This window comes from Aristolochia californica, unplaced genomic scaffold, assembly GCF_029961685.1.
Source record: "Aristolochia californica isolate CCGP_79_NKW_82.1479 unplaced genomic scaffold, dmAriCali1.0.hap1 SCAF_12, whole genome shotgun sequence".
Classification (NCBI taxonomy): domain Eukaryota; kingdom Viridiplantae; phylum Streptophyta; class Magnoliopsida; order Piperales; family Aristolochiaceae; genus Aristolochia; species Aristolochia californica.
In genome coordinates, this window is record NW_027181793.1 from 28,369,372 (window position 1) to 28,394,027 (window position 24,656).

General features: G+C 36.7%; 2 protein-coding genes across 4 annotated transcripts; one reads left to right on the forward strand and one right to left on the reverse strand.

Annotated features, from left to right (window-relative positions):
• The first annotated feature begins 10,774 nt into the window (after positions 1-10,774).
• On the forward strand, positions 10,775-13,455 carry LOC137945410 (thermospermine synthase ACAULIS5-like). Its single transcript, XM_068791294.1, has 10 exons — positions 10,775-11,115; positions 11,521-11,587; positions 11,680-11,774; positions 11,883-11,985; positions 12,072-12,160; positions 12,254-12,410; positions 12,480-12,555; positions 12,641-12,699; positions 12,774-12,910; positions 13,212-13,455. The coding sequence occupies exons 1-10, from the start codon at positions 10,982-10,984 to the stop codon at positions 13,297-13,299; spliced, it is 1,005 nt and encodes a 334-aa protein (XP_068647395.1). The 5' UTR covers positions 10,775-10,981; the 3' UTR covers positions 13,300-13,455.
• Positions 13,456-13,554: 99 nt separating this feature from the next.
• Positions 13,555-20,088, reverse strand: LOC137945409 (F-box protein At4g02760-like). 3 transcript variants are annotated; one of them, XM_068791291.1, is made up of 12 exons: positions 19,733-20,088; positions 18,555-18,730; positions 17,352-17,546; positions 17,044-17,154; positions 15,558-15,643; positions 15,381-15,484; positions 14,929-14,993; positions 14,752-14,824; positions 14,582-14,644; positions 14,426-14,490; positions 14,269-14,340; positions 13,555-14,045 (listed from the first exon to the last, which is right to left on the reverse strand). In XM_068791291.1, the coding sequence occupies exons 1-12, from the start codon at positions 20,036-20,038 to the stop codon at positions 13,823-13,825; spliced, it is 1,539 nt and encodes a 512-aa protein (XP_068647392.1). In that variant the 5' UTR covers positions 20,039-20,088; the 3' UTR covers positions 13,555-13,822. The 3 variants fall into 3 exon arrangements, with proteins under 3 accessions (XP_068647392.1, XP_068647391.1, XP_068647393.1); XM_068791290.1 differs by having other exon boundaries at positions 13,558-14,045; positions 15,363-15,484; XM_068791292.1 differs by lacking the exon at positions 13,555-14,045 and having other exon boundaries at positions 14,426-14,513; positions 15,363-15,484.
• Positions 20,089-24,656: the final 4,568 nt, after the last annotated feature.

Consider the following 24,656-nt stretch of genomic DNA (forward strand, 5'->3'; position numbering starts at 1 on the left):
GCAGTGATCGGTGAAGACAATGCGTCTCCGTCTGATGTGACTACTTTATCTCTTTTGCTTAAGAGTCGTCACATGGGAACAACTTAACTTTTGCAGATGTTTCTGTATTTTGGAAGCTTTAGATCATGGACCATGTTTAGTTATATAAAGATTAGAGTGTGCTCCCCTGATGAACTGGAGCGTCGTCTATCAATCTTATAACCTTACATGGATTCCTTCCCCTATTTTCCAAGCAGTAATGCGGGCAATAATGCCAAGACCCAAAAGAATCGAACTCATTATTGTTTATCCGAGAACGATAATCTTTTAAGACTTTCTCCCAGGTGACATGATAACGATGATTAATTAACATATTGTAGCTTAATCATGAAGCTGATCCAACTACATGAGTGAGGCTAGTTTAAAATCAATTTTAAACTTATATTTCAAGTAAAAGACAAGAAAAATCAACTATAATAAGTTTATACAGACTAATACCTAAATCATAAAAAATTAATGGGCTTTTAACTATAACTACGTGAGTTAATTTAAATAATGGAAAATTCATTTTAAGCATCAATTTATTAATTAAATCAGTTATTTTACACTAAACCTAAATCGACAAATACTAACAAACCAAAAAACTTGAAAATGAATTAACAAATATAATTAACTAACAAATTAAACATAGGAAAATTTGATAAAAGGGCAAAATAAACATATGATATGGCCACACGTAGAAGACTATGAAGGTAGATACAAGACGTGGCATATGCAGTTGTTGTTTAGTGGTTTGTTCAGTTATTTGTTTAGTTATTACTTTGAATGTGGGTGTTGTTCAATTCTTTTTTGGAATTGTGGTTAGTTTTCCTGTAATTGTATGGCTATATATAGCCTGAATGAATTCAATGGAGATATACGGGTTTTTATTCTCAAATAGTCTCTTCTTACTCTATTCCTCTCTTATCCTAAATTCTTCGTATCAGTGGTATCAAAGCAGGTTACGCCACTCCGGAAGAAATTCCATTCCGCGACTCTCATTTTGTCGTTGAAGAAAGAATTCTTATTTCTCTGTCGCCGGAGACCTTCCTCTGTTTCTACATCTCTCTCTATTGCAGTGTTCTTCAACTCTGCCCCGAAAATCAATTTCTTTCCTTCTGTCCTTCTCGTCTCTCTCTGTCTCCCTCTGCCATGAAATATTCTTCCACTTTGTCCCTCTCTTCTTCTCTTCTGTGAAATCCTGCAATTAGAGTCACCGCAGACCTTCCTCTATCGCTAGGAAGAAATTCCGAAATCAAAGTCGCAAATCTCTGTTCGGGAAGAAATCAGAGCCACTGACCTTCCTCGCCCTGCCGGGACTTGAGCTACACCACCGAAGCCGTCATCGTCGTTGACGGAACCAAAATTGAGAATTTCGTCATTGTCGTCGACGGTACCGGAATCGAAAATTTAGAGACGAAAAAGTTCCCGTTCACTGTTGTTCTTGCCATCGCCGTAGACTCGTCCGGAATCGACGAAAGCTTCCTCCGGAGCTTTCTGAAACCCAAAGCCAAAAATATAGTTGGTCACTTAAAAAAAAAAAAATTGGTGCCGACCATGGACACTTGAGGAAAAATGAATGTAGAATTCCGCAACACGGTCAATGAAATCTTGGCACGACACAAGTTAAGTTTCGATCAGGTGAACGCAGCCTTACAAGCAGTGTTAACCGAGCTCCAAGCTTTTTGAGCCTTTCGCAACGAAAACACTAGCCCTTCTGAAACCAACCCATTTGCACGTGATGAATCTTCTCACCCACATACTTCACGTTCACACACTAAAATGACCAATCTCATCAAAACTTCAAGTTGCCCTTTCCAAAATTTAATGGAGACGACCCAACGGGATGGATTTACAAGGCAAAACAATACTTTGAGTTCAAAAATATTGCACCAGAACTACAAGTTCAGCTAGCCTATTTCCATTTAGAAGGCATCGCCCTGCAATGGCACAGGTGGTTGATGAAATTTCGCGGATCACTCACATGGGATGAGTTCATCAAGGTTGTACAACTTCGATTTGATCCAACCGACTACGACGACCAGTCAGAAGCTCTGAATCGCCTTAAACAAACCACAACTGTAGCAACTTAATAAGAAACTTTTGAAAGGCTTTCCAACCGAGTGGATGGTCTGCCTGAAACGTTCCTAATCGGTTGTTTTAATGCAGGACTCTAAGACGACATTCACATAGACATTAAAATTAAACAACCTAGAACCTTGGCAGATACAATAGGAGTGACTCGACTAATCGAGGAACGAAACCAGCTACAAAGGAGACCAAACCAGCAACTCCGTTCCCAACCAACTTTTGCAACACCAAAGACCTCATCAAACCCAATAGTTGGTGTGTTAGGACCTCCACCAACCCAGCGCATAAACCAAAGCTCCAATACTCAACCAACAAAAGCATATTGTACCATTGCAGCTGTAGCAAGTAACCAAGGTTCCAACCTGTGGCACCAGAGACTTGGCCACATGAGTGAGAAAGGAATGAAGATTATGCATTCCATGGGAAAACTATCAGGTCTACAGTTAGTAAAAATTTATATGTGCGAGGACTCATATTTGGAAAGCAGAAGAGAGTTAACTTTCAGACACATGGCAGAACTCCAAAAAAGGAAAGACTAGAGCTCGTGCATTCTGATGTTTGGGGGTCAACAACTGTTTCATCCATTGGTGGAAAACACTACTTCATGACATTCATCGATGATCATTCTCGGAAGGTATGAGTTTATTTTCTAAGTCACAAATCTGAAGTGTTTGATACCTTCAGAAGATGGAAAACCATGGTTGAAAACGAAACAGGTCTTAAGATAAAAAAGTTGAGGACTGATAATGGTGGTGATATATGAAGACACTAAATTCAAGAAGTTCTGTTGTGATTATGAGATCCGAATGGAGAGAATCGTGCCAGGTACGCCTCAAAACATTGGTGTAGTTGAGCGTATGAACAGAACTTTGATTGAGAGAGCCAAAAGTATGCGTATGCAGTCAGGCCTACCAAAATATTTTTGGGTAGAAGCAGTCAACACAGCAGATTTGATCAACCAAGGTCCATCAATTCCACTGGAGTATAGAATACCAAAAGAGGTATGGAGCAGAAAAGAAGTAAGACTGTCACACCTTAGAGCTTTCGGTTGTATGGCGTATGTGCATATCAGTGATCAAGGCGGGAATAAGTTCGATCCCAAATCCAAGAAATATACCCTCCTCAATTATGGCGATGATGAGTTTGGATACCGCATATGGGATGATGAAAACAAAAAGGTAATCCGCAGCAGAGATGTGATTTTCAGTGAAAGGGTGATGTACAAGGACAGACATACTGCAGACGACAGTAACTCAATAGAGAGTGGGCCAGTATATGCAAATGTGGATGATGTCCCAGATGATTCTGTAGCAAGCCCTCAGCCAGAGGAAACTGTTGAACTGAATAGTGCACAACAGTCCGACACATCATAGCCTCCTGTTCCAGTTCCTATATTGAGAAGATCTTCTCGATCTCATGTGCCTAACAGGAGATACATGAATTATCTAATGTTGACTAATAGAGAAAAACCTGAATGCTATGAAGAGGCATGTCAGACTGAAGATGCTAGCAAGTGGGAGTTTGCTATGAAAGATGAGATGAAGTCTCTAATCTCCAACAAGACCTGGGAACTAGTTGAGTTACCCAGAGGGAAGAAAGTCTTTTATAACAAATGGGTGTATCAGATGAAAGATAAGCATGATGGCTCTAAGAGATACAAAACCCGATTGGTTGTCAAAGGATTCCAACAGAAGGAAGGAATTGACTACACTGACATTTTCTCTCCTGTTGTGAGGCTCAATACTATCAGAACAGTGTTGAGTATTGTTGCCATTGAAGATCTCTATCTAGAATAGTTGGATGTGAAAACTGCATTTCTTAACGGAGACTTAGATGAGGAATTATATATGCATCAATGAGAAGGTTTTTAAGAAAAGGAGAATATGGTGTGCAAACTCCAAAAGAGTTTGTATGGTTTGAAACAGGCCCCAAGATAGTGGTGCAAAAAGTTTGACAGTTTCATCCACAAGGAAGGTTTCCAGAAATGCAATGCCGATCATTGTTGCTACTTGAAAAGGTACACTTCCAGACTTTATGTCGATGATATGTTAGTAGTTGGCTCAGATATGGATGAGATCAGAACCTTGAATCGACAATTGTCAAAAGAATTTGACATGAAAGAGTTGGGTCCACCAAAGAAGATTATCGGAATGCAAATCACAATAGATAAGAAAAATGGAGTCTTGCAGTTATCTCAAACAGAGTACATCAATCTTGTTTTGCAAAGATTCAACATGAGCAATGCCAAGCCAGTTGGCACACCCTTGGACAAACACTTATGTCTATCCAAGGATCAATCCCCTCACACAGAAGAAGAGAGAGAGTTTATGGATAAGGATCCATATGCCTCAACTATTGGTAGTTTGATGTATGCAATGGTCTATAAGAGACCAAATATTGGCCATGCAGTGGGTGCTGTTAGCAAATTTATGTCAAACCCAGGTGAGACCTACTGGAAGACAGTAAAGTAGATTTTGAGATATCTACGAGGTACCACATATAAGTGTTTGTACTTTGGCAAATTTGAATTGAAAGTACAAGGGTACGTAGATGCAGATTTTGCAGGAGAAATTGATCACTGGAGAAGTACCACTGGTTATGTGTTTACCGTGGGCACTATAGTTGTTAGTTTGATGTCGCAGATACAGAAGATTGTTGCGTTATCCACCACTGAAGCTGAATATATAGCAATAACATAAGTCAGTGAAGAGATGATATGACTTCAAGGATTGTCAACTGAGCTAGGATTCAGACAAAGGATGAATGCTTTGTACAGTGACAGTCAGAGTGCGATACATCTGGCAAAGAATTCTGCATTTCATTCTAGAACCAAACATATTAGACTACGTTATCATTTCATCAGATCTTTGTTAGAGGATGAGGTGCTAACACTGAAGAAGATCTAAGGTAACAAAAATCTTGCGGATATGCTAAAAAAAACGGCGACTATTGATATACTGAAGCTATGTTCAGCTTCAGTTGATCTGCAAGAATGAAGAAACCAAGAAAGGGTTGCTGCATTGATATGTGTGAAGACAAATTGATATTAGTCTTCAAGAGGGAGAATTGTTGAGTACGTGAATTCTAGTCCGCACGTATGAGCAAGAGATGGAAGACATTTCAGATTTCTTTATTTTTGGGTTTGACGTGTGGAACACTCAAGAAAATTAAATCTCACCCTTTCGATTTATCATCTCCTTGAGACTTACTGTAACTGGCTAGACTTACAAAAATCGAGGTGCGAAAGAGAAGTTCTTGTGTGTTGTTGCCGCAATAGAGAAATTTTCTCCTTACTGTCGCATGCCGCTGCTGCAACAGTGATAATTTCTGCTTCAACGCTGCTGGTTTTTCCTCTTCAGTTGGGCCTCTCCAACCTCAGCGTAGAGAGATGGGCCAGAGCAAAGAAGAGAAAGGGTGTTGTATCTTCAGTGTAGAGGGAGAGAGTAGAGGAGAAAAAGAAGAAACACCTCGGTAGAGGTTCTGTCTAGTTTTGTTTTTGGCCAGAGATATTTGGACGTTGACAAGTCTCGGGAATCTTCTTACAGGTTTCACTGTTTCTTTATAAATCTGTATTTCTGTTATCTGCAGTGGTAGATTGATTTATAGATTGTAAGTTGAGAATGTTGTAACTGTGAACATGATATCTATGATAAAATATCTACAGCAACTGTGGACGTAGCAATATTTGGGCGAACCACGTTGAAAAGGTGTGTTGTCATTTCTGCTTCCTAGTTAATTTGTCTGTGATTTTCTTAATAGATCTTGCTACTCTCCGTTAGTGTAGTTAATACCTTCAACTACATTCAGATATGGAAATGATGGATTTGTTGTTTTTGAGTGTGTTAGAAGCAGCGCATGAGCAGTCTAAAAGGCCACCTTCTTGAAACTGTAGTTTTCTTGTGGAAGTGGAACAACTATTAGATAAAAAATCGAATGGAAAGTGTAACAGGATTGACTGAGCATCAATAATGAGGCACAAGCCGAGCAAAAGAGCTATCTTGACACATCTCATGAAGCAATAATCATGAGAGAAAGAAATCTACTTTTTCAGCAAGCCAGAAGGTCGACCCAAAGCCTATCAGAAAATTTAACAGCTTTTGATAAGATATGAATGAGATACAAAAAACATTTGGCAGAATGTTTACACGTTGCTAAGTTCAAGTTCATTTATCTTAGCTTCTCAGCTCAACTAGCCACTAATTAAGGATTGACACTCTTGAGGAGGTCAATCTACATACATATACAGAGACAGATTTATGCAGTTTCGGCAACCTTTTGTTTTTCTGCTGCTGGCTCGGTGTAGTGTCCTTCTTGGTGTTTTGGGTTTACGTTTCTTTCACTTCTTTGTACAGAACCTATTCTAGTTTCAGTCATGCAGGGAGTAACGATGAACTTGTAAAGTTTTCTCACTCTCATCGTCTTTGCTACTGGAGGAGGTGATGTCAGATATTAGCTTGGGACAAAACAAAGTTGGTAGAAAACTAGTACAGAGATCAGGAATACCGGAAAATTTTAGATATATTGAAATTCTATTTGACAGGCGTTTCCCATTAGTACCTACAGCGAGTAGTCTTTGTACGGTTCCAAATCGATAAAAAAAGTATTGCATTTCTTAGTCCAAACTTTTCCATTTTCTCAGGAATATTCAGCAATTGCCGAGCGAGTGGTATAGAAGACACCTTTGGTAAGAGAAGAATTCAATGATGTCAACCCCAAACTGTTGTAGGCTTTCCGGCAAGAGATTTTCCAAATTTTTGAAAGTTACTGCAAGCCTGAGTCTGTAGTCAGATGTTGTATCGTTCAGCTGGATATATGGACCGGAACTGCTTTAAGAAAACAAAATAAGCCATTTTGATTAACCAGTTTATGAATTATCGACGTTTCAATTGAACTGATCCTTCCACATTGTTCAAGAATCGAATCCTGGACTTGAACTAGAACAACTGCTGTCCAGAGCGTACGAATTGAGAGACAGTGGAAGTATGAATGGGACTTAACATTGCTAAACAAAATACTTCCTGGATCTCACCTTCCATAGTGTCTATTGTAAATCAATATGCTGGAATCGCATTTCTGTTATCCTCACACAGTGGACGTCCACATGCAACGTGCAACAGAGACATCCCTCTCTCTTGGATGATAATAATAAGAGAACATCAGTATCTACAGCAAAGTGGAGGAGAGATTTTCAAAAGCACCAAGATCGCAAACAGCAGAAGAGGCTTTAGTGCCTAAAAGATAGCCTTTTTTGCCACAGTTCCATTTAGGCATCTTGAACCCAAATCCTTACTGTTCGTTCTATCATTGTGAAGCCCCGGATGAAATTTTATTCATTGTTGGGTGACAAAAAAAGGATTTTTGAATCATGTTTTCTCCCTTGCAGATCCCGTAAGTAGACAGAATGGTCCTCCGACCCACTTACTTGTCGTTTGTGACTGAAATACGCTGTTGACATGACCAGTGTAAAATTTTAGAAACTTCCCCGATGAATAGTTCCACATCTTATGCAAAAGTCATAAAGAACAAGTAAAGTTCAAAGGGACCTGTAGTATATTAACCAATTTTTTAAAAATAATAACATAAATAATCAATATTTGAACTTAATTACACAAATACCTAATCAATTGCATATGTGTACATTCAAAGGTGACACATAAGTTTTAACCGTTTATGTAGTACTACATCATCATGCCATGTCACCCATCACATTATCGGTAAGTTATGTCATCAAATACATATTTAAAAATTATTATTTTTTAATTTAAAAAATATTTAACTAATTAAAAATATTTAACATATTTTAATGTTTTGAAATATTTTAAATACTTTTAAGATATTTTTAAATTTTTAAATATTTATTTTCTAAAAAACATAAATTATTTTTGAAAAAATATTTTATTATTTAAAGTAATAAAATATATTAGATTTTTAAGCCCTAAAATAATTTTTTTAATTAAAAATATTTTAAATAGATAATAAAACATGTTAAATAGGTAAGAATAAAATTTTAAATAATACATGAATTTTATGTATTGTTATTATAAAAAAAGAAGGAAGAATATTTGTACCAACAAATAAGAATTTTAAAACTAAATTATATTTGACTAAATATTGTATTAAATTAAATAATATCTTAAAGTAAAATAATTACATTAAGCTATTAAGTAAAATAAAATATTAATTATATAAAAAATATTTTTGAAATAATTAATAATCAAATTTTATACTTTTTTACTATATTAAAATGAAGGTGATGAAATGAAATGTGTCAGATTTTTTAAATCCATAAATTAATATTAAAAAAATTAATTACAAAATAACCTAAATCAATCATGAAAATGAAAAGAAAATGGGAGGGACAGCTTATGTGGCATTCAATAACTTGTAAAATATTCAATAATTACTGCCCTTTCAATGTCATATATTAAATATTCAATAATTAAGTCATAAAATTAAAATTTAACCAAAAAGACAAGATTAGGCCTTCCCGTTAGTGGATAGAGGAGGGGCTACATCTCATCAAGTAGACTAAATATTTTTAAATAGACTAAACTTGGCTTCCATGTTCAACCTAAGCCTCCTAATTATCGATCAAGCACCACCCTTAACTCTTACTCGACCAATTATGGATGGGCAACGTTTCTATAGATTATGGCCCATCTTTTTACCAAAAGATGAATGGGATTTTACTCAATTATTTATTCTATTTAAATAAAAAAGATTATTCCTTCTTGTTAGTTACATAAAAGTATTATTACATAGATAAATATAATTAAAATTACTTTTACAACAACTATTATCTAGGGTTAGGGGTGGCACCAAGCCAAACCGGCTTGAAAACCATTCGAGTTTGGTTCGAAAAAAACTCGACTCAGTTTGGTATTTACTTGAGCTTAACTCAGGTTCAAACTTGAAATAAGGCTCGTTAAGTATAACAAGTCAAATTCGAGATTTTTTAAACACAACTTGTTAGATTGTGAGTCGACTCTTTAGCATAGATTTTTTTATGAAAACACCCTTTATTCTAATTGCTCTTGTCAATTCTCTCTTTAGTTGGTTGATAAATTACTCTTATTTACTTCAAACCTTGAAGATGATCAATTGTTCAACCTTTTTGGGTATATTTTTTTTAATTTTTTTTATATTTTTATATTTCTAAATGTAGGTTAGAATTCAAACTCGAACTCAAACTCGATTAAAAATCTTGGGTTCAAGTTTTGAGTATTCAGATTAAACCGAACCAAACTCAAACATGTGCACATTTGACCTCTTCTGGGCTGGATGCCATCCCTACCCAGGCAGGGTATGCATCCCCGTGCATTAGTGGGGGATGGGGGCTCGTGATATCTTGATCTGGCGAGCACCACATACGACTTCTTCGGATGGTAAAACCCAACATGTGAAAAAATCTACTAAGAATCTAAGAATCCATAGATAGTCATAGACTAATAATCAGTTTTTACATCAGAAATTCAATGCGTTTCCTTTTCTTCCTAAAGATCTCTTTTCTGTAAATACAATCAGGAGCAAAAGTTCTCCGATCGGAACTAGATGAGCTGGTGTGGATGGACAGCTCATGCTGACAACCCGCTGACATCAGCCGCAGGTTAAGTGGGCCTCCAACCCCAAGAGGCCCACTATGGATCTCAAAATTAAGACACGTGTGGGCCCGTCGCTATCTTGTGCGAGAATACGGTGATAATGAGCATGGCTGTCATGGCACGCGGTATATGCGTGGTAAGGTGAGAGTGATGATGACGATTCTCCGCACGCTTTCTCCCCTCCCACCAAATTCCAATGCCCACGCCATTGATTCATCATCATCTTTTATCCTTTTCCTCCTCCATGCTTCCTGCTCTCTCCGTACCCTCCTCCCACTTACCCGTCGTTTCATCGCCCTCCACCACCTCCTCATGCCCACTTCTTCTAAAGGAATACGAACCAATCCAGGAACTGAATTTGTATTGGATTCGATACTCGTAATGTGTAGTGAATGTACCTAATCGAGAGTGGAGGTCTCAGACGATTGAGGAGGCGATGTCATTGCACGGTGCATCTAATTCGAAGTAGTCGACGTATGATCCTGTCCAATTTAATTTCATGCGGCTACGAGAGGAGAATAAACAGAGCTGCCGAGAAAGAGTAATGACTTGGGTGTGAGATTGGATTTAATTAATTAAGAGTTATGAGAAAAAAAACGAGTAAACAAGATGAAAAAGACACATAATGAGTGTCCTGTTGGTGTTTCTCCGGGAACTTCCAGAGCTCAAACGCCGATTGTTGCCATAAAGTTGATGCACTCTTTTGCACGTCTTTATTGGCATATCCACCACCACCTGGTCTGTGGAGTGTGGACCCCCTTCCATCATCCTTACTGCTCGCTGCTCTCTGCTCTGTCGGTATCTCTTCCCCAGTTTACTATCAGACTCAAAGAAGTTCCCTCATGTACAGAGAAGATTTTCATTTTTCAGTCACATATCATCATCTCCCCACCATCTCCAACCTCCATCATCATTTGCCTGTCTCTCTACATACACAGCTTATTGCGTGTAGGTAGATACCAGAAAGGGGACTCCTTTTCACGCGGCCGTATCTGTAAAACCCCAGGGAATCAGATATTGTTGCGAAAATCCATGCGGCTTCTCTCCTTTTCTAGCCCCCACTCGAAATCCCTTCCCATTATTTTCTTCTATTCAACTCAATGACATTATCACTTTCATCGATTCTTCTGCCACCAACTTCCATATAATCCTCTCCTCCCTCTCCCATTTCTCCTCACAAGCCTCTCTCTCTGTCTCTCTCTCTCTCTCTTGCTCTCCTTCGCTTAACATCACACCCCAACAAGAAGTCTTCAACTGTTTAATTGCAGATAATGGGTGAGATTGCCAGCTCCAACGGGAATGGTATCTATGGAACTGTTCACATAGCTGGAGAAGGTCGCAGGAAGAGCTGTTGGTACGAAGAAGAGATTGATGAGGACTTAAGATGGTCTTTTGCACTCAAGAGGTAACCATTACATGCAGTTTTCGATCCAAACTTCTTTGGTTTCTGCCTTCCTCTCTGTTTTTCCTGCTTTGTTTGTTCAGATTAAATTATCAAAGCAAGCAAACAAAAGGGTAAGCAGTGCCTGTTTTCAGTTTTTAAATTCCACCAGGCTTTTGAGTGATACAATAAGAGTTTTTTGACAAATGGTCAGACAGAAAAAAAAACAATGTGTACTTTTTGTGGAAAAGGGCAGAGTCCAATCTTGAAAAGGCTCAAGTCAAAAATCTAGAACAGGAAATTTTAGATTCTGAAAGTGTCTTCACGTGGGGCTGAAAATGAAGACACATAGCCTGCTCTTTGTAATATAAGCCAAACTGCAGTCGGACGTACTCTTAGCCTATAATTTATGAATCTACTATTTTGCAGCATTTTACATTCTGGGGCTAGTCAATACCAGGACATTGCATTGCTGGACACGAAACCGTTTGGGAAGGTTTGTGCTTCAGTTTCCGATTTGGAAACTGAAATCATCTGTTGGCTTCTCATCCAAGGACATTTTTAATTTTTTTCGGTGCTTTTATACAGGCCCTTGTCATTGATGGGAAGCTTCAAAGCGCTGAAATAGATGAGTTCATCTACCATGAATCCCTTGTTCATCCAGCACTGCTTCATCACATCGAGTAATAACTGTTTACTTCCCAATCTCTTAATTTTTCTTTTTTTTGTTATTTTATCTTTGTTTGATGCATGAAAATAATTCAAGTTCAAATTCTACATTTTCATTCCAGTCCAAGGAGTATTTTCATTATGGGAGGAGGTGAAGGTTCCACGGCAAGAGAGATACTCAGACATAAGACTGTGGAGAAGGTAGTCATGTGTGACATTGACGAGGTATGGGACTTGTGATCGTTCCTCTGCTACTCAAATAGTCGCCTTCCTCTGCAAACCATAATTTGTTGGTGTCTTTCGTTTGACAGGAAGTAGTAGATTTCTGCAAGTCTCATCTGCTAGTAAACAAGGACGCCTTTTCTGATTCCAGACTCAAACTTATCATCAACGATGCCAGGTTTCTTACCTCTGTTCTGGAGTCCTGAGTGTATTGACATGGGTTGGTTTCTAAACTGTCTTCTGACAGTAGTCCACCTGCTGTGTTTCACAGGGCTGAGCTCGAAAACAGAGAAGGCCGCTTCGATGTCATCATTGGGGACCTGGCGGATCCCATAGAAGGCGGACCTTGTTACCAGCTCTACACCAAATCCTTTTACGAATTCATCGTTAAGCCTAAACTCACTGAAGAAGGCATCTTTGTGACACAGGTATTCGCATGGATATTCTTCACCTTTGCATGTAATTCACCATTTAAAGCTTTGAAATTTTCACTGCAGGCCGGACCGGCTGGAGCTTTCACCCATACTGAGGTTTTCTCCTGTATATATAACACTTTAAGACAAGTTTTCAAACGTGAGTCTCGTGTTTCCTTTCCATTTACCGTCGTAATCGGATCCTCCTAGGAAAAGGTGACGAGTATAAATGCGTGTTCTTGCAGATGTTGTGCCATATTCAGCTCACATTCCTTCTTATGCTGACACATGGGGATGGGTCATGGTAAGTACCCTTAAATGAGTTGTTGGTCGTCGAATCACTGAAAATTTTCCAATTTCTTGTAAAAATAATTGCAGGCATCGGACTGCCCTTTCACTGCCGACGCAGAAGAGCTGGACACGAGAATCAAGCGGCGAATCCAGGGTGAGAACAGATACCTGGACGGCAAAACTTTCGCCTCTGCCTCGACCCTGAGTAAAGTCGTCAGGAAATCGTTAAGTACTCTACATGGTTAACTATCTCATGTCGCTATAGCTATAGCTGGAGCTTCGCTTTAGTGTCGGCCTCTCTGTTTGGAATCCCTTTTAAAAGTCTTTTCTCGAGCTGTTCATGTCTTCTTGTCTGATGGGTAAATTTGTTTGTAGCCTCTACAGCAAGCACTTGCAGTATCATGTTGGCCCCAATGCAATCTATTTCTGACATTAATTATGTAGCCCATTGCCTTTCTTCTTCGCTTGTGAAATGACGAGGATGTAGTTTTTGGTACTGACTTTGGGAAGTGGCTTTTTTAACAGACTGGCCAAGGAGACGCAGGTGTACACGGAAGGCACAGCCAGGTTCATCTACGGCCATGGAAACGCCCACAAAGCCTACCTTGCCTAGGTGGTGGCTTGGGCGGCTGCTGCTGTGGAGCCCTGGGCCTCACTGAAGTCGGCCTTCTCTCTTCCTGCTGTTTGTAGCGTCAACAAAAAATGTAATCAATATAGACGATCTGCATGCTTACAGTATATTATTATACAAGTATATGGTTGCTATTTATATTTCCTAATCACTTTTATCTTAGTATTCATTGGGGACTTGGAGCCAACAACGGGCACATTTGAACTGAATATTACTCCACTATTGGCGTACGTTCGTGCCTCGGTTCCTACAGAAAAAAATCACTCTCCAATGTATTTAAATGAAAATTTCTAGTTCTTAACAATTTTCCGGTGCTGCTGTTGGTTTTCCCCGGAGTATAAAGTTGTTGCAACCAAAATCAAATGTTCTCAGTTGCGAGCAAAAATATGTATTTAATCACCAATATCTTATTTCTCAATAGATCTCAAATATTTAACCGTAAGAACGGGGTGGATTACCACAAAATTCGCGGACGATCTGAGTTTGTTGCAATCAACATTCATCACTACACGAGTAGTAATTCAACTTCATCAGAGCTCTCGTCATAGACTGCATAACCAGCATCAAGACTATCCTCAGTTCCACTGCCGATGTCACTGTTGTAGTTACTTTCCGATGTACTAGTAAACGATGAGCCGTCAGATGTCGATACAGGACCACTTGACTGTGAAGGAAAGTTCATATCGTCGTTCACTTCACCATCATTTGATTGGTCGACCACAAGAGAGCTGCCAAAGCAATTAAACTGTCAAGTGTGAATAAAACAACTTCTCCAACTGCACTAATAGCAATGAACTATATAAATGTGGGGTTGCAGAGCTGCAGAAGAGATAAGAATCCTTCTTGTTTCATACCACCACATCAGTGTGTAAATATATTTGTCTGCAATGTAACATATTTTGAGTGCGAAATTATCTAAACATGCCTAACCATGTAAGAGCATTTCCCTACCTTCCCTCTAATGGAAACTCAGCCAGCAAACAGATCTCGGGCCTCTGTTCCATGACACGTGATATGGGTATACTACCACCAGGCAAACATAGAAGATGGTCATTATCAGCATCAGGAAAAATACTACCATAATTAGTCATTAGTTTCTCCTTAGTACCTTGGGGTGTAGCATCTATCATACCAGTCTTCTTCTAAAGCCAGGCCTTCCTTGTTGGATATGTCCTATTTGGAGTCCAAAGCAGAACCTGTAAAGAATTGGTTCATATCATAGAATATTTGACACTTGACTTAGTTTTGTTTTACATATACCCACAAGGTATCTAAGAAATTTGCAGTCCCCAGATACAATAGCAGATAAGAATCGGGTAACCTCCACCTGTGTTACGAAACAACCAGTTCACACAGGTGAGAAACACTAGTTATATGCACAGTTATCAACCATACTGCCATGCATAGGGAGGGAAGGAGGGAGAGAAGGGTTACTTCTCTCAGATGCATACAGTCACGCAAACTTAAAACCTCCAAAAATGGTCCAATTGAAGCATTGCCAAGGCTCCTACAACATTAAAACATAAAAAATAAATAAAACAATCAGAGTTCTCGTATAATGATATGAATTCAAGGAAAGATAAAAAAAACTCATTCACTAGAATCACAAACCTCAGAAAGGTTCCGGTAACGGCATAAGATGTTGAGATATCAATAGACTTCAGTTGCCGTAATCCCTACATAAAAGACTGATAAATAATGATGAAACTTGCCAATTCATGTAATAATGTCTGATAGGGAGGGGAAATATGTGTACTAGCACAAAACTTGATAGGACGTAGTTAAGCCACGAAAGTTCATGCAAAAAATGTATAGAAGTACATGTACTAACAAAAATAAGTCCTATTAATCCTAAGAGTTATTCTATATTTTGTCAGATTTCATTTGCAAACAGTGTACCTGGTCATCAGCTTAAAAAAAGATTAAACTAGCAAATGACTGATTATTTCAAACACTTGTAATGGAATCAAAGTTCCTAGGTCTAGTTAACTTGGACTAAAAGAACCCAAGCCTAAAATATTATCTATGAACTCATAATAATGCACCTTAACAAGCACACGAACTTTGCTATCTTGAAGCTTGAAACCTCTGAGGGCCAAGGAAGTTAACTTTGGGCACCCATTTACCAAATCAGTACAAGTGAGTGGCTTCAAAGTGTCATCTCTGCCTGATATTATAGAATTAAGTGAGCGAAGGAAAAAATTTGCCCGAAGAAATGAATTGGTGAAAAAAGTGCATACCTGTTTTAGATGACTCAAAAAACAGACGCTCTATAAGGTGACAGTTCGTGCTAACTGCTTCTAATACCTGTCCCAATTCTACATGCCTGTTCACAGAATCTACATAAGGAACTATTGCCTTCTACAGATAATCTCCAAAAAAAAGATGATGCAAATACCAAACTTGACATTTATTCCCTGAAAGACAAGTACATATAGGCCATCACCGGTTCTGCAACTCAAAGTGGGGTCCGATACCAGGAAACCAACTTAGCCAAGATGGTTTCTATCTGCTGAGTAAAGAAGCCCATTCCTCAGGATAAGAACAAGACAGGGTGAGGCAGTTGGACCTAAGTCATAAGAAGACAGAATGGAATCGTCCAACTTGGAACCCCAACCCATACAGCCCAGGCCCCAGCCCATGGCGATGCAAAAAGCCATGGTAATGACTGTTCTAAAATCAAAAGTAAATAGCCGACTGCAAGCAGCACCACTCATTGTAGTTGTACATAAGCCAGATACACACTTTAGATGTCGAAGGACACAAAATAATGCATTTACACTCTTATGTAAGATAGTTGTTCTAGTTGTAGTTGTACCTATCTGCAAAAATGTAAAACAAGCCATTTTATTTATTTGTATGGTGTGCTAGGCTAGCTTCTAAGAATGGGAACCCCAGAAGTCCCACAAATTTGTTCTAGCTAAGCAAATCACATTACAGGTATATGCTTTCAGGTTCTCAAGCATGCCGTGACAAGAGGTAAACTTGGCTCATCGACTTTATTCTAGCTTTTAGACCATGAAATATTTATTGATTGAAAAGCTCGAAAGGATGCACCAATGATGGAATGCAGAAACTTTCTTTTTTTTAGTATTACTCATCCAAATAGAGGAAAATATCCATAGATGACTAATGTTCCTTAAACCGTTTCTCAAAAAGGCAGTCACATATAACATAGAGAGAGAGAGAGAGAGAGAGAGAGAGAGAGCAGATTTAAAAAAATAGAAGCACATATGGAAGATTTAAAATATATGTATTTGCAAATGTTCCATTCAAAATTAAAATTTTACTTTTCCTGCAACATCAACTATTCTTTCTTTCTTACGTATAATAACTCTATTCTATTATAATGATGTTATTACATGAACCATCTTCCCTAACATTGGCTAATTCCACCACTAAGTCAATCTTCATCAAGTCCTTTACCCATGACTTGTGTCCAAGTGACCTCGATTTCTTCTACTACTTATGATCCCTCAAACAAATAACAAGGTCCGAACATACATAGATGTTAAATAATCATGATGCTTATACTGCGGGACTATAAAGGGGGGTCACTCAACTTCCTGTCCCCACTTCCCTCCATGTCTTCACAGAGTAGGATGTGAAAATTCAAAAAAGAATATGAAATCTCAAATCAACAAGAGAATAAGGCATCCAAGTTTAGAAAATCCTTCACAGTCAAGCACTCAAGTTGGACATTGATGTTAGAGATGAGAGTCATACAGCCCAACAGATTCCAAATCCAGGAGAGATGGACAGGATGATATTGCTGCACAAAATGCTGAACTGTCCATTCTTTCAATGTTGTAGAGGTGTAACTGCCTCAAGAGAGCCCTGAAACATAAAGAGCAATAAGTCAATGTAGGAATACTCAGAAAGATTACGCTTAACTCATCAAAGAAACAAACTGACTGACTAATTGGTGAATATGTTGATTTCACAATAGATGGACATGACTAAAACACATGAGGTACAAGAGTTCAGAAATGAAGAAACAAAATGTTATGGGGATGCTGATTATTTTATTATACCCAACTTTGCCATTGTCCACTTTTAAACACATGAGGCAGGATCTCGTAAGAACACACGATTCCTTCCCTTGTCGGGATCTTTTATCATTCCATGATAGACATGATGCATCGACCGGAATATTTACAGGATAAGACTTTGATCCCAAATTTCCAACTGGCACAGCAGGAGCAGACAGTATTCCAAGCTTCAGGGACCTGATTTTAGCAATAAGACAAAAAGTGTGAAGTATTACAACTGAAAAATAATGATAAAATTGATGTAGTCATGAAGCTCAAAAGAAGATAATATGCTAATATTTACATAAAGACACTGCGGGATGATATTGTATACCAAGAATCTGCCATTGCTTTTTTTTCTGAATGTACACTCGCACATTGATCTTTTGTCAATATGTTTCAGATTTGAGCCCTCCAATGATGGTTTAATGATGAAAAAAGTAACAAGCTATTAACAAAGCCTGTGAAAATAATCTGCAGGCACATCATTTTGAAGATTTTTTATTATGTATTATTCGTAAACCAGGTGAAACAAAAATAGGAATGTTTGGATATCCCAAAAGCTTGTACTTCAGTTATCAAGAAGTAGCTTAAAGAGCTTAACAGGACATTTTTAAATTGTACAAAAACAGCACACAAGACAATGGGAAATCAAGGACAAGAGCAGGAAGCATACATTACTACAAATATTTAAAGGCACTTTCTCCAGTGATGCAGACTTTTGGTCTGTCATATGCTCATCCCTCAAGGATATGGACAAAAAATTTGGTATTTCTATTTTCGTTTTGCACTTGAATAAAGCATATATTTTTTACTACACGTACAGCACCTGACATCTTCTATATATAAGCTCATTTTCTTTCTTTTGTTCTCTATGTCTTTTTATCTAACCTGACATTTATTCAGATGCCAAATAGCACCTATTGCTTTGTCAGTACCAGAAATGAGACCCTTCGCACTACTAAGGGCTACTATTTAGTTGCTTTCATAATCACCGCCCAGGTAAAATTAAGCAATTTCAACTGTTCGGTGGATCTAAAAACATAACCAAGGAAAACAACTTTGACCCTTTACAAGCTCAGATCTAATTTCTACTATCTAAGTCAAATTAACAGAAATCTGATAGAAATGAATCTCAAATTAGAAGTATTTTTTTTAGATATTCATAAACGTACCTATTTAATTGATAAGGCAGACAGAACTTACTGCAAATATTTTCCTGCACGTTTGGTCATCAAGCTAACAACCCCATTATTGACCTTTGGAACAACAGATGTTAAATCAATATTGGTGTAGCACAAAGGATCAATTGCACACTCGTTGAACATCCGGCAAGTTGCTGCTACATGGCACAGACTTTGCGTATCAAGCATGGAAAAAACCTTCAGAGAAGTAAAACAATGAAATGAGGACTACGAGATCAGCAAAATTGCAGTGATAAAGCACTCAACATGCCTGATGGCATTGAAATATACAATGACCACTAGCTGTTCAGTGACCTGTTTCTTTAAAAAATGACAAAAGCTTTTATTTATAAGCTACCTTGTCAGTAAAAAGGGTACAGTCTTAACAAACCAAGAAGAAAATCTAGCACTTGCAAATTTCTTGACCATGCATAAATACAACATTAACAATAGGTGCACCAGATACCAGAAAAGTTCCCGATGAAGGTAAGAAAGCAAAAGAAGGGTAAATAAAAGGAATACAAAAGAACACCAGATGATATCATCACAAAAGCTCCCCTTTTTTTAACACGGATGTCCTCACCAAAGTCGCAGAGAAGAGGAACATGGTAAACGCTCCTTATGCATCAGACTACGTACACGAAGCAAGCAAATGAACTGGTGATTTTTTATTTTTATTTTGAAATCCGGTAATGAATTTTAAGCAAGTAATGTCTGCTTGTTTCTCCGAAGTTGTTAATTCGTTGATTAGCTACCAATACAGTACCCTCATTATTTCCATCCATAATCCTTTTACATACCGCTATTTCTAGACAGGAGTTGTCCGTTGCTTTGTAAGTTCAGACCTCAAAAAATGAAAAATTGAACACAGAAGCACAAACTCGATAAAAGTAAGCAGCAGAATAAATAACTAAATAAACTCAACCTTGAAGAGAAACCTCATCATTTGCCACGCAAAAACACCGTTTTTTATTAATGCTACTTTTTTTTTTAATGAATGTCACCATCTTTTCACTCCTCAAGCGTAGTAAAGTTCGTCTTTCTGATCACTGCATCTAGATTGTTCGACATTCAAATCCAACAGCATGTCAAATAGAATAAGGTAGAGTTATTGACGATAGAACAGATGGCCACGAAACTAATCCAGGAAAAATTAAAAATTTACAAATTACCTAGCAGAATTCAACAAAGTGAACTTACGTTGACAGAAAGATCAGGTGGCAGAGGCCAAGTCATCGAATTATGCAAGGAAGCTCTCTTTCTTTCGCATTTTCTGGCAGCCTCTTGAAGAACCAATCCCAATCTCAATGATTTCTCGATCATCTGATTCTTCTCCCAGTCGCATGATCTTGACTCGAGCAGGCGGTCCAGGGATGAATCGAGGGAGCCCGACGATACATCTGTAAACCCTAGAAGCGTCTCGAGAAGCTTATCCAACTCTTCTGGGTTGGAAGCCCTGGAGAAGTCGGAGGAGCAACAGAGGCGTTTGGAGAAGACAGAAGCCATGAGTACAAGCCTCAGGGCTGGGGAAGACGAGAAGCAGGTGGAGAGCTTGATAGCCGGGATCGGAACGATGTATGGAACGAGACGTAGCAGACGTCAGATTTTGGAACCTCAGGCGCACACTCACTCGTCACGAAACGAGGTTCGCAGCAGCCACGTGTGAAAGAGGATGACGTGGTCTCCTTTTTTAGAATATGGGCCCATAGTCTCCTGATCGCATTAGCTGTTTACAGTGTAAACAGGCATTTTTTTAATAATATATCAGAAAACTAGCAATCTGGCCCACGGAAGAGATGCAATTCCACGAAATAACATTAGCCAAAAACCCGAGTGATTAACGACCTAAAAAAGATATTTTGCTCTTTTTTAATTAACTTATTCTATTTAGAATAAAAAATATTATGGTTTCAGTATAATAATAATAAATAAATCATAAATTAATTAAATTACATTTTAAGTATAATAATTAATAAATAAATACATAATAATGGGGAAATTAAATAAATAATAAACATTTTTATAGACAAATAATTTAAATAAAAAGAAACTAAAACTTAACATTTAGGGATAAAAATAAAAAAATATAAATAATTAATCATAAAGTAATAAACTATCTAAAAAAATATCTTCAAATAATTTAAAGTATAAAAATAAAATAAAAAACTATTATATTATTAAATTTACTTCAATAATAATAAAAATAATTATTTTAATTTAATAGATACTGTATTATTATTATTATTATTATTATAGTTTATCATAAATAAAGAGAAAAAAATTACATTTTAAGCATAGTGAGAAACCCAATAACAAAAAGTAAATCATAAAGTAGATAAATTACATTTTAGAGGAAACAGAAAATAAACAAACAAAAATTATTCAAAAATTAAATAAATAATAAATCAGGTTTAATAAAAAAAATAATAGAAATTAAAATAAAAAGAAATTAAAAATTACATTTCAAGTATAAGTACAGATGTAAAAGATAAATAAAATAATGGAAAATGGTTTAATAATTAAAATAAATAGATCATTATATTTTAAGTGATTTTATAATAACTCACAAACAATTATGTCCTTCTAATATACACATTTTTATAATTATATTTCATCAAATAAACAGAAAAAAATTATATTTTAAGTATAATAATAAATAAATAAGAAAGCAACTAAATTATTATTTGAGTAAAATCAGGAAATAAATAATCAAACAAATTCAAGAAGAAATAAATAATATTTTTTAATAATAAACAAACAAAAAATTACCTTTTAAATGTCAATCATAAATGAAACTAAACATAATAAATCAAATAGCTATTAAAAAACCAATATTGGAAGAAAAATATTTTCAAAAATAATAAATTAAAAATTAAAATATTAATAAACCATTATAATAAATTAATAAGTATTTTTATTGACATAAACATTATAAATTTAATTACTTAATATAATAGTTGATAAATACAAATTGAATTACTTTTAAATGAAATAAAAACCCCTTATCAATAAATAAATAATATAATTATATGACATATACGTAAAAGCAAAAAATAAAATAAAAAAATACTACTCTTTTGATAAGATATTACAACGGACAAATAAAGAGTCATAAGTAGAAAGTAAATCTTAACTAATAAATAAAAAAGAAAGTAAAAAATATTATCATATTAAAAATTTGATGCAACCTTTTGTTTTTAGTGTAAAGGTAAAAGACTAACTTAATGGATAACCTTAAGAGTCTCAACTAGGGGTGGCATCGAGCCGAGCCGAGCCCGAACCTGCTTATGTTCGAGTCGAGCTTGATTTAAATATTTCGAGCCGAGCTTCGAGCCGAGCCTCTTCTCGAGCCTAAAATTGTTATCGAGCTCGAGCCCAACGAGTTCGAGCCGAGCTCGAGCCTCAACATGCATTTCAAACTTTTCAAAAAATATATGTCGAATAAAATGTATATAAAATTATGCATACATTTTATATAAAATTGGGCATGACCTCTACATAAAATTGGGTATAACTTATATATATAATATGTGTATAAGATTGGGCATAACCTCTACTTAAAATTGAGCATAATCTATATATATAATACTTGTATAAAATTTGGCATGACCTTTACTTAAAATTGGGCATAATCAATATACATAATACCTGCATAAACACTCCATAAAATTGTTTATACATTCCATAAACACTTCATGAAATTGTTTATACACTCCATAAAATAATCTAAACACTCCATACATTGCATAACATTATAAATAAACTCCATACAATAATCAAACACAACAAAATTAAATAAAATATCACTATCAATTTACAATCACCCAAATAAAAACTATAAATTCTTTAAATAAAATCATATTTCTATTACATACTTACTAGAAAATTACAAGAAATATTTTAAATTTTTCTTAGGAAAATTAAATGGACCTCTTATTGCCTTTTATAAGGAAATAAATAAAAATTAATAATTAATCTAATATATTATTATACTTATCGATAAAATTTTAATCACATAAAATGTCAAACACAAAATTACTATGAAAATTGCGTCATGCTCAAAGTATTATATCATCAACTGTCAAATACTTATTCAAAATTTTTCTATATGGTTTTCTAAACCATCTTGGCAAGAAAATCTTACTTGAAAAATTATAGGATTTTTTAAAAAGAATTTATAATTAGAAAAATAATTTGAAAAAATTCGAGGCACTAATGGTCCCTATATTTCTATTAAAAATGTTTTTTCAACATTTATTGAAAAAACTAGTCTCTGGAAACGTATTTCTACTAAAATATCTTTTCAATTTATTTAAGAGCCATGAGGAAGGGACAAAGAGTTTTTTTTTTTCCTTGTTTATGATCTCGTACGTAGGGGTGGCTTTGAATAAATTATATATAAAATTATGCATACATTTTTAAAAAATATAATGATAGGGGAGGTTCAGGTTTGAATTTCAATAATTGATTAAAATGCACCAATATTAATATTTTTTACTCCAATTGTTGTCTAGCTTGTTTTGTAATTTTTGAATTTGGCCATAATTTATTATGGCCTCCTTAGTGCCCCTAGATAAAAATTTATATTCTAGGAAAAACTAAAAATATTTTTCCTATGATACATATTCCAAAAAAAAACCGTTAAATAAAATCTTATTACTATTAGTGACTTATTAGAAAATTATAGGAAATATTTTAAAATTTTCTTAGGAAAGTTATTGTCTCTTCTAGGGAAATAAATAAAAATTAATAATCAATTTAATATATTATTATACTTATCGATAAATTTTTAATTAAATAAAATATCAAACACAAAATTGCAATGAAAATTATTTCATGCTAAAAGTATTACAGCATCAACTGTTAAATACTTATTCAAAAATTTTCTATACAGTTTTCTACCCCATCTTGGTACAAAAAATCTTACTTTGAAAATTATATGATTTTTAATAAAAAATTTCAATTAGAAAAGTGTTTAAAAAACATGAGACACTAATAGTTTATAGAAAATTATTTCTATAAAATTTATTTTTAATTTTTTCCAGAGGAAAAAGTTTTTTTTTTATTTTATGATCTCGCACGTGCGAGATCATCTTCTCGCGAGGAAGGGGGAGATTATTTCTCCCCTGTTCTGGTTTTCTGCCGAGACGACCCCAAGGGAAGGGGCTTACGGCGCCGGGGAGGATTTATCGTCGGAGATGACGGCCACGACGGAGTCGGCGGTGACGGAAGCGGCGGCGACGGAAACAGAGGCGACGGCGAGGAGAGGAAGAAATCGAACGGACGGACACAGAGGCGGCCGACGAGCAGCTGCGACGGCGGTATAGACGCCGGAGAACAGCTACGACGGCGGTAGAGGCGGCGGCAACAACCGATGGGAGGGGTCGGCGGTGACGGGGGGGGGGGGAGGAAAAAATTTTCCCCCCCTCGCTCTCGCTCGCGATCCCGTACCGATTCATGCCGATCCGACTCATTTCGAGCCGGCTCGCGAGCCAACGAACCGAACCTAGCTTCGGTCGAGCTCGGCTCGTTAAGGTAAACGAGCCGATTTCGGTGTTCGAGCTCGGCTCGAGCTCGAAAAATGACGAATCGAACCGAGCCAATACCGAGCCGAACCGAGCCGGCTCGCGAACCGGCTCGGCTCGAAGCCACCCCCGACTCTCAACCAATTAAAGTCGATAATCCTATACGATTGTCCATCGATACAAAACCCCTTATCCACCCTTTTTTCCCCATCGGGCAGACGGTAAATTGTAGCGTCCAGCGCACAGGAAACTGCATTATTAGTAAGAAGAACGCGACGAACGGTCACCGAGACCTAATTATCAGCTACCGTCCAACGATCATCGACTTTGAAAATGACTATAGGCCCTTGTCTTCTGTTTTTTCTATTACGAGTGGGCCCCTTAGCTTAATCTTTGTAAGCAACTTCGTTTGTTCAATATCGGTAATTGTTAAAGGTTTCACATTGACATTGAACGGTGCTCACAACCATCACCGTTTGGTTTTGATCTAACGGTGCGAATCGAATGTGTATCGTGGCTCGATTGTCAGATCAGGTCATTCCTCCAGTAGCTTATAAATAGGGCGGACATGTATGCATTTCTGATCCAGTTGTGCTCCA

Coding starts and splice junctions, on each gene's coding strand:
- LOC137945410 (XM_068791294.1), top strand. CDS start 10,982: ATGGGTGAGATTGCCAGCTCCAACGGGAATGGTATCTATGGAACTGTT. Junction 11,116..11,520: donor TGGTCTTTTGCACTCAAGAG/GTAACCATTACA, acceptor ACTATTTTGCAG/CATTTTACATTCTGGGGCTA. Junction 11,588..11,679: donor ACACGAAACCGTTTGGGAAG/GTTTGTGCTTCA, acceptor GCTTTTATACAG/GCCCTTGTCATTGATGGGAA.
- LOC137945409 (XM_068791290.1), bottom strand. CDS start 20,038: ATGGCTTCTGTCTTCTCCAAACGCCTCTGTTGCTCCTCCGACTTCTCC. Junction 15,485..15,557: donor TTTTGAGTCATCTAAAACAG/GTATGCACTTTT, acceptor CTATAATATCAG/GCAGAGATGACACTTTGAAG. Junction 14,994..15,362: donor AAGTTCGTGTGCTTGTTAAG/GTGCATTATTAT, acceptor TCTTTTATGTAG/GGATTACGGCAACTGAAGTC.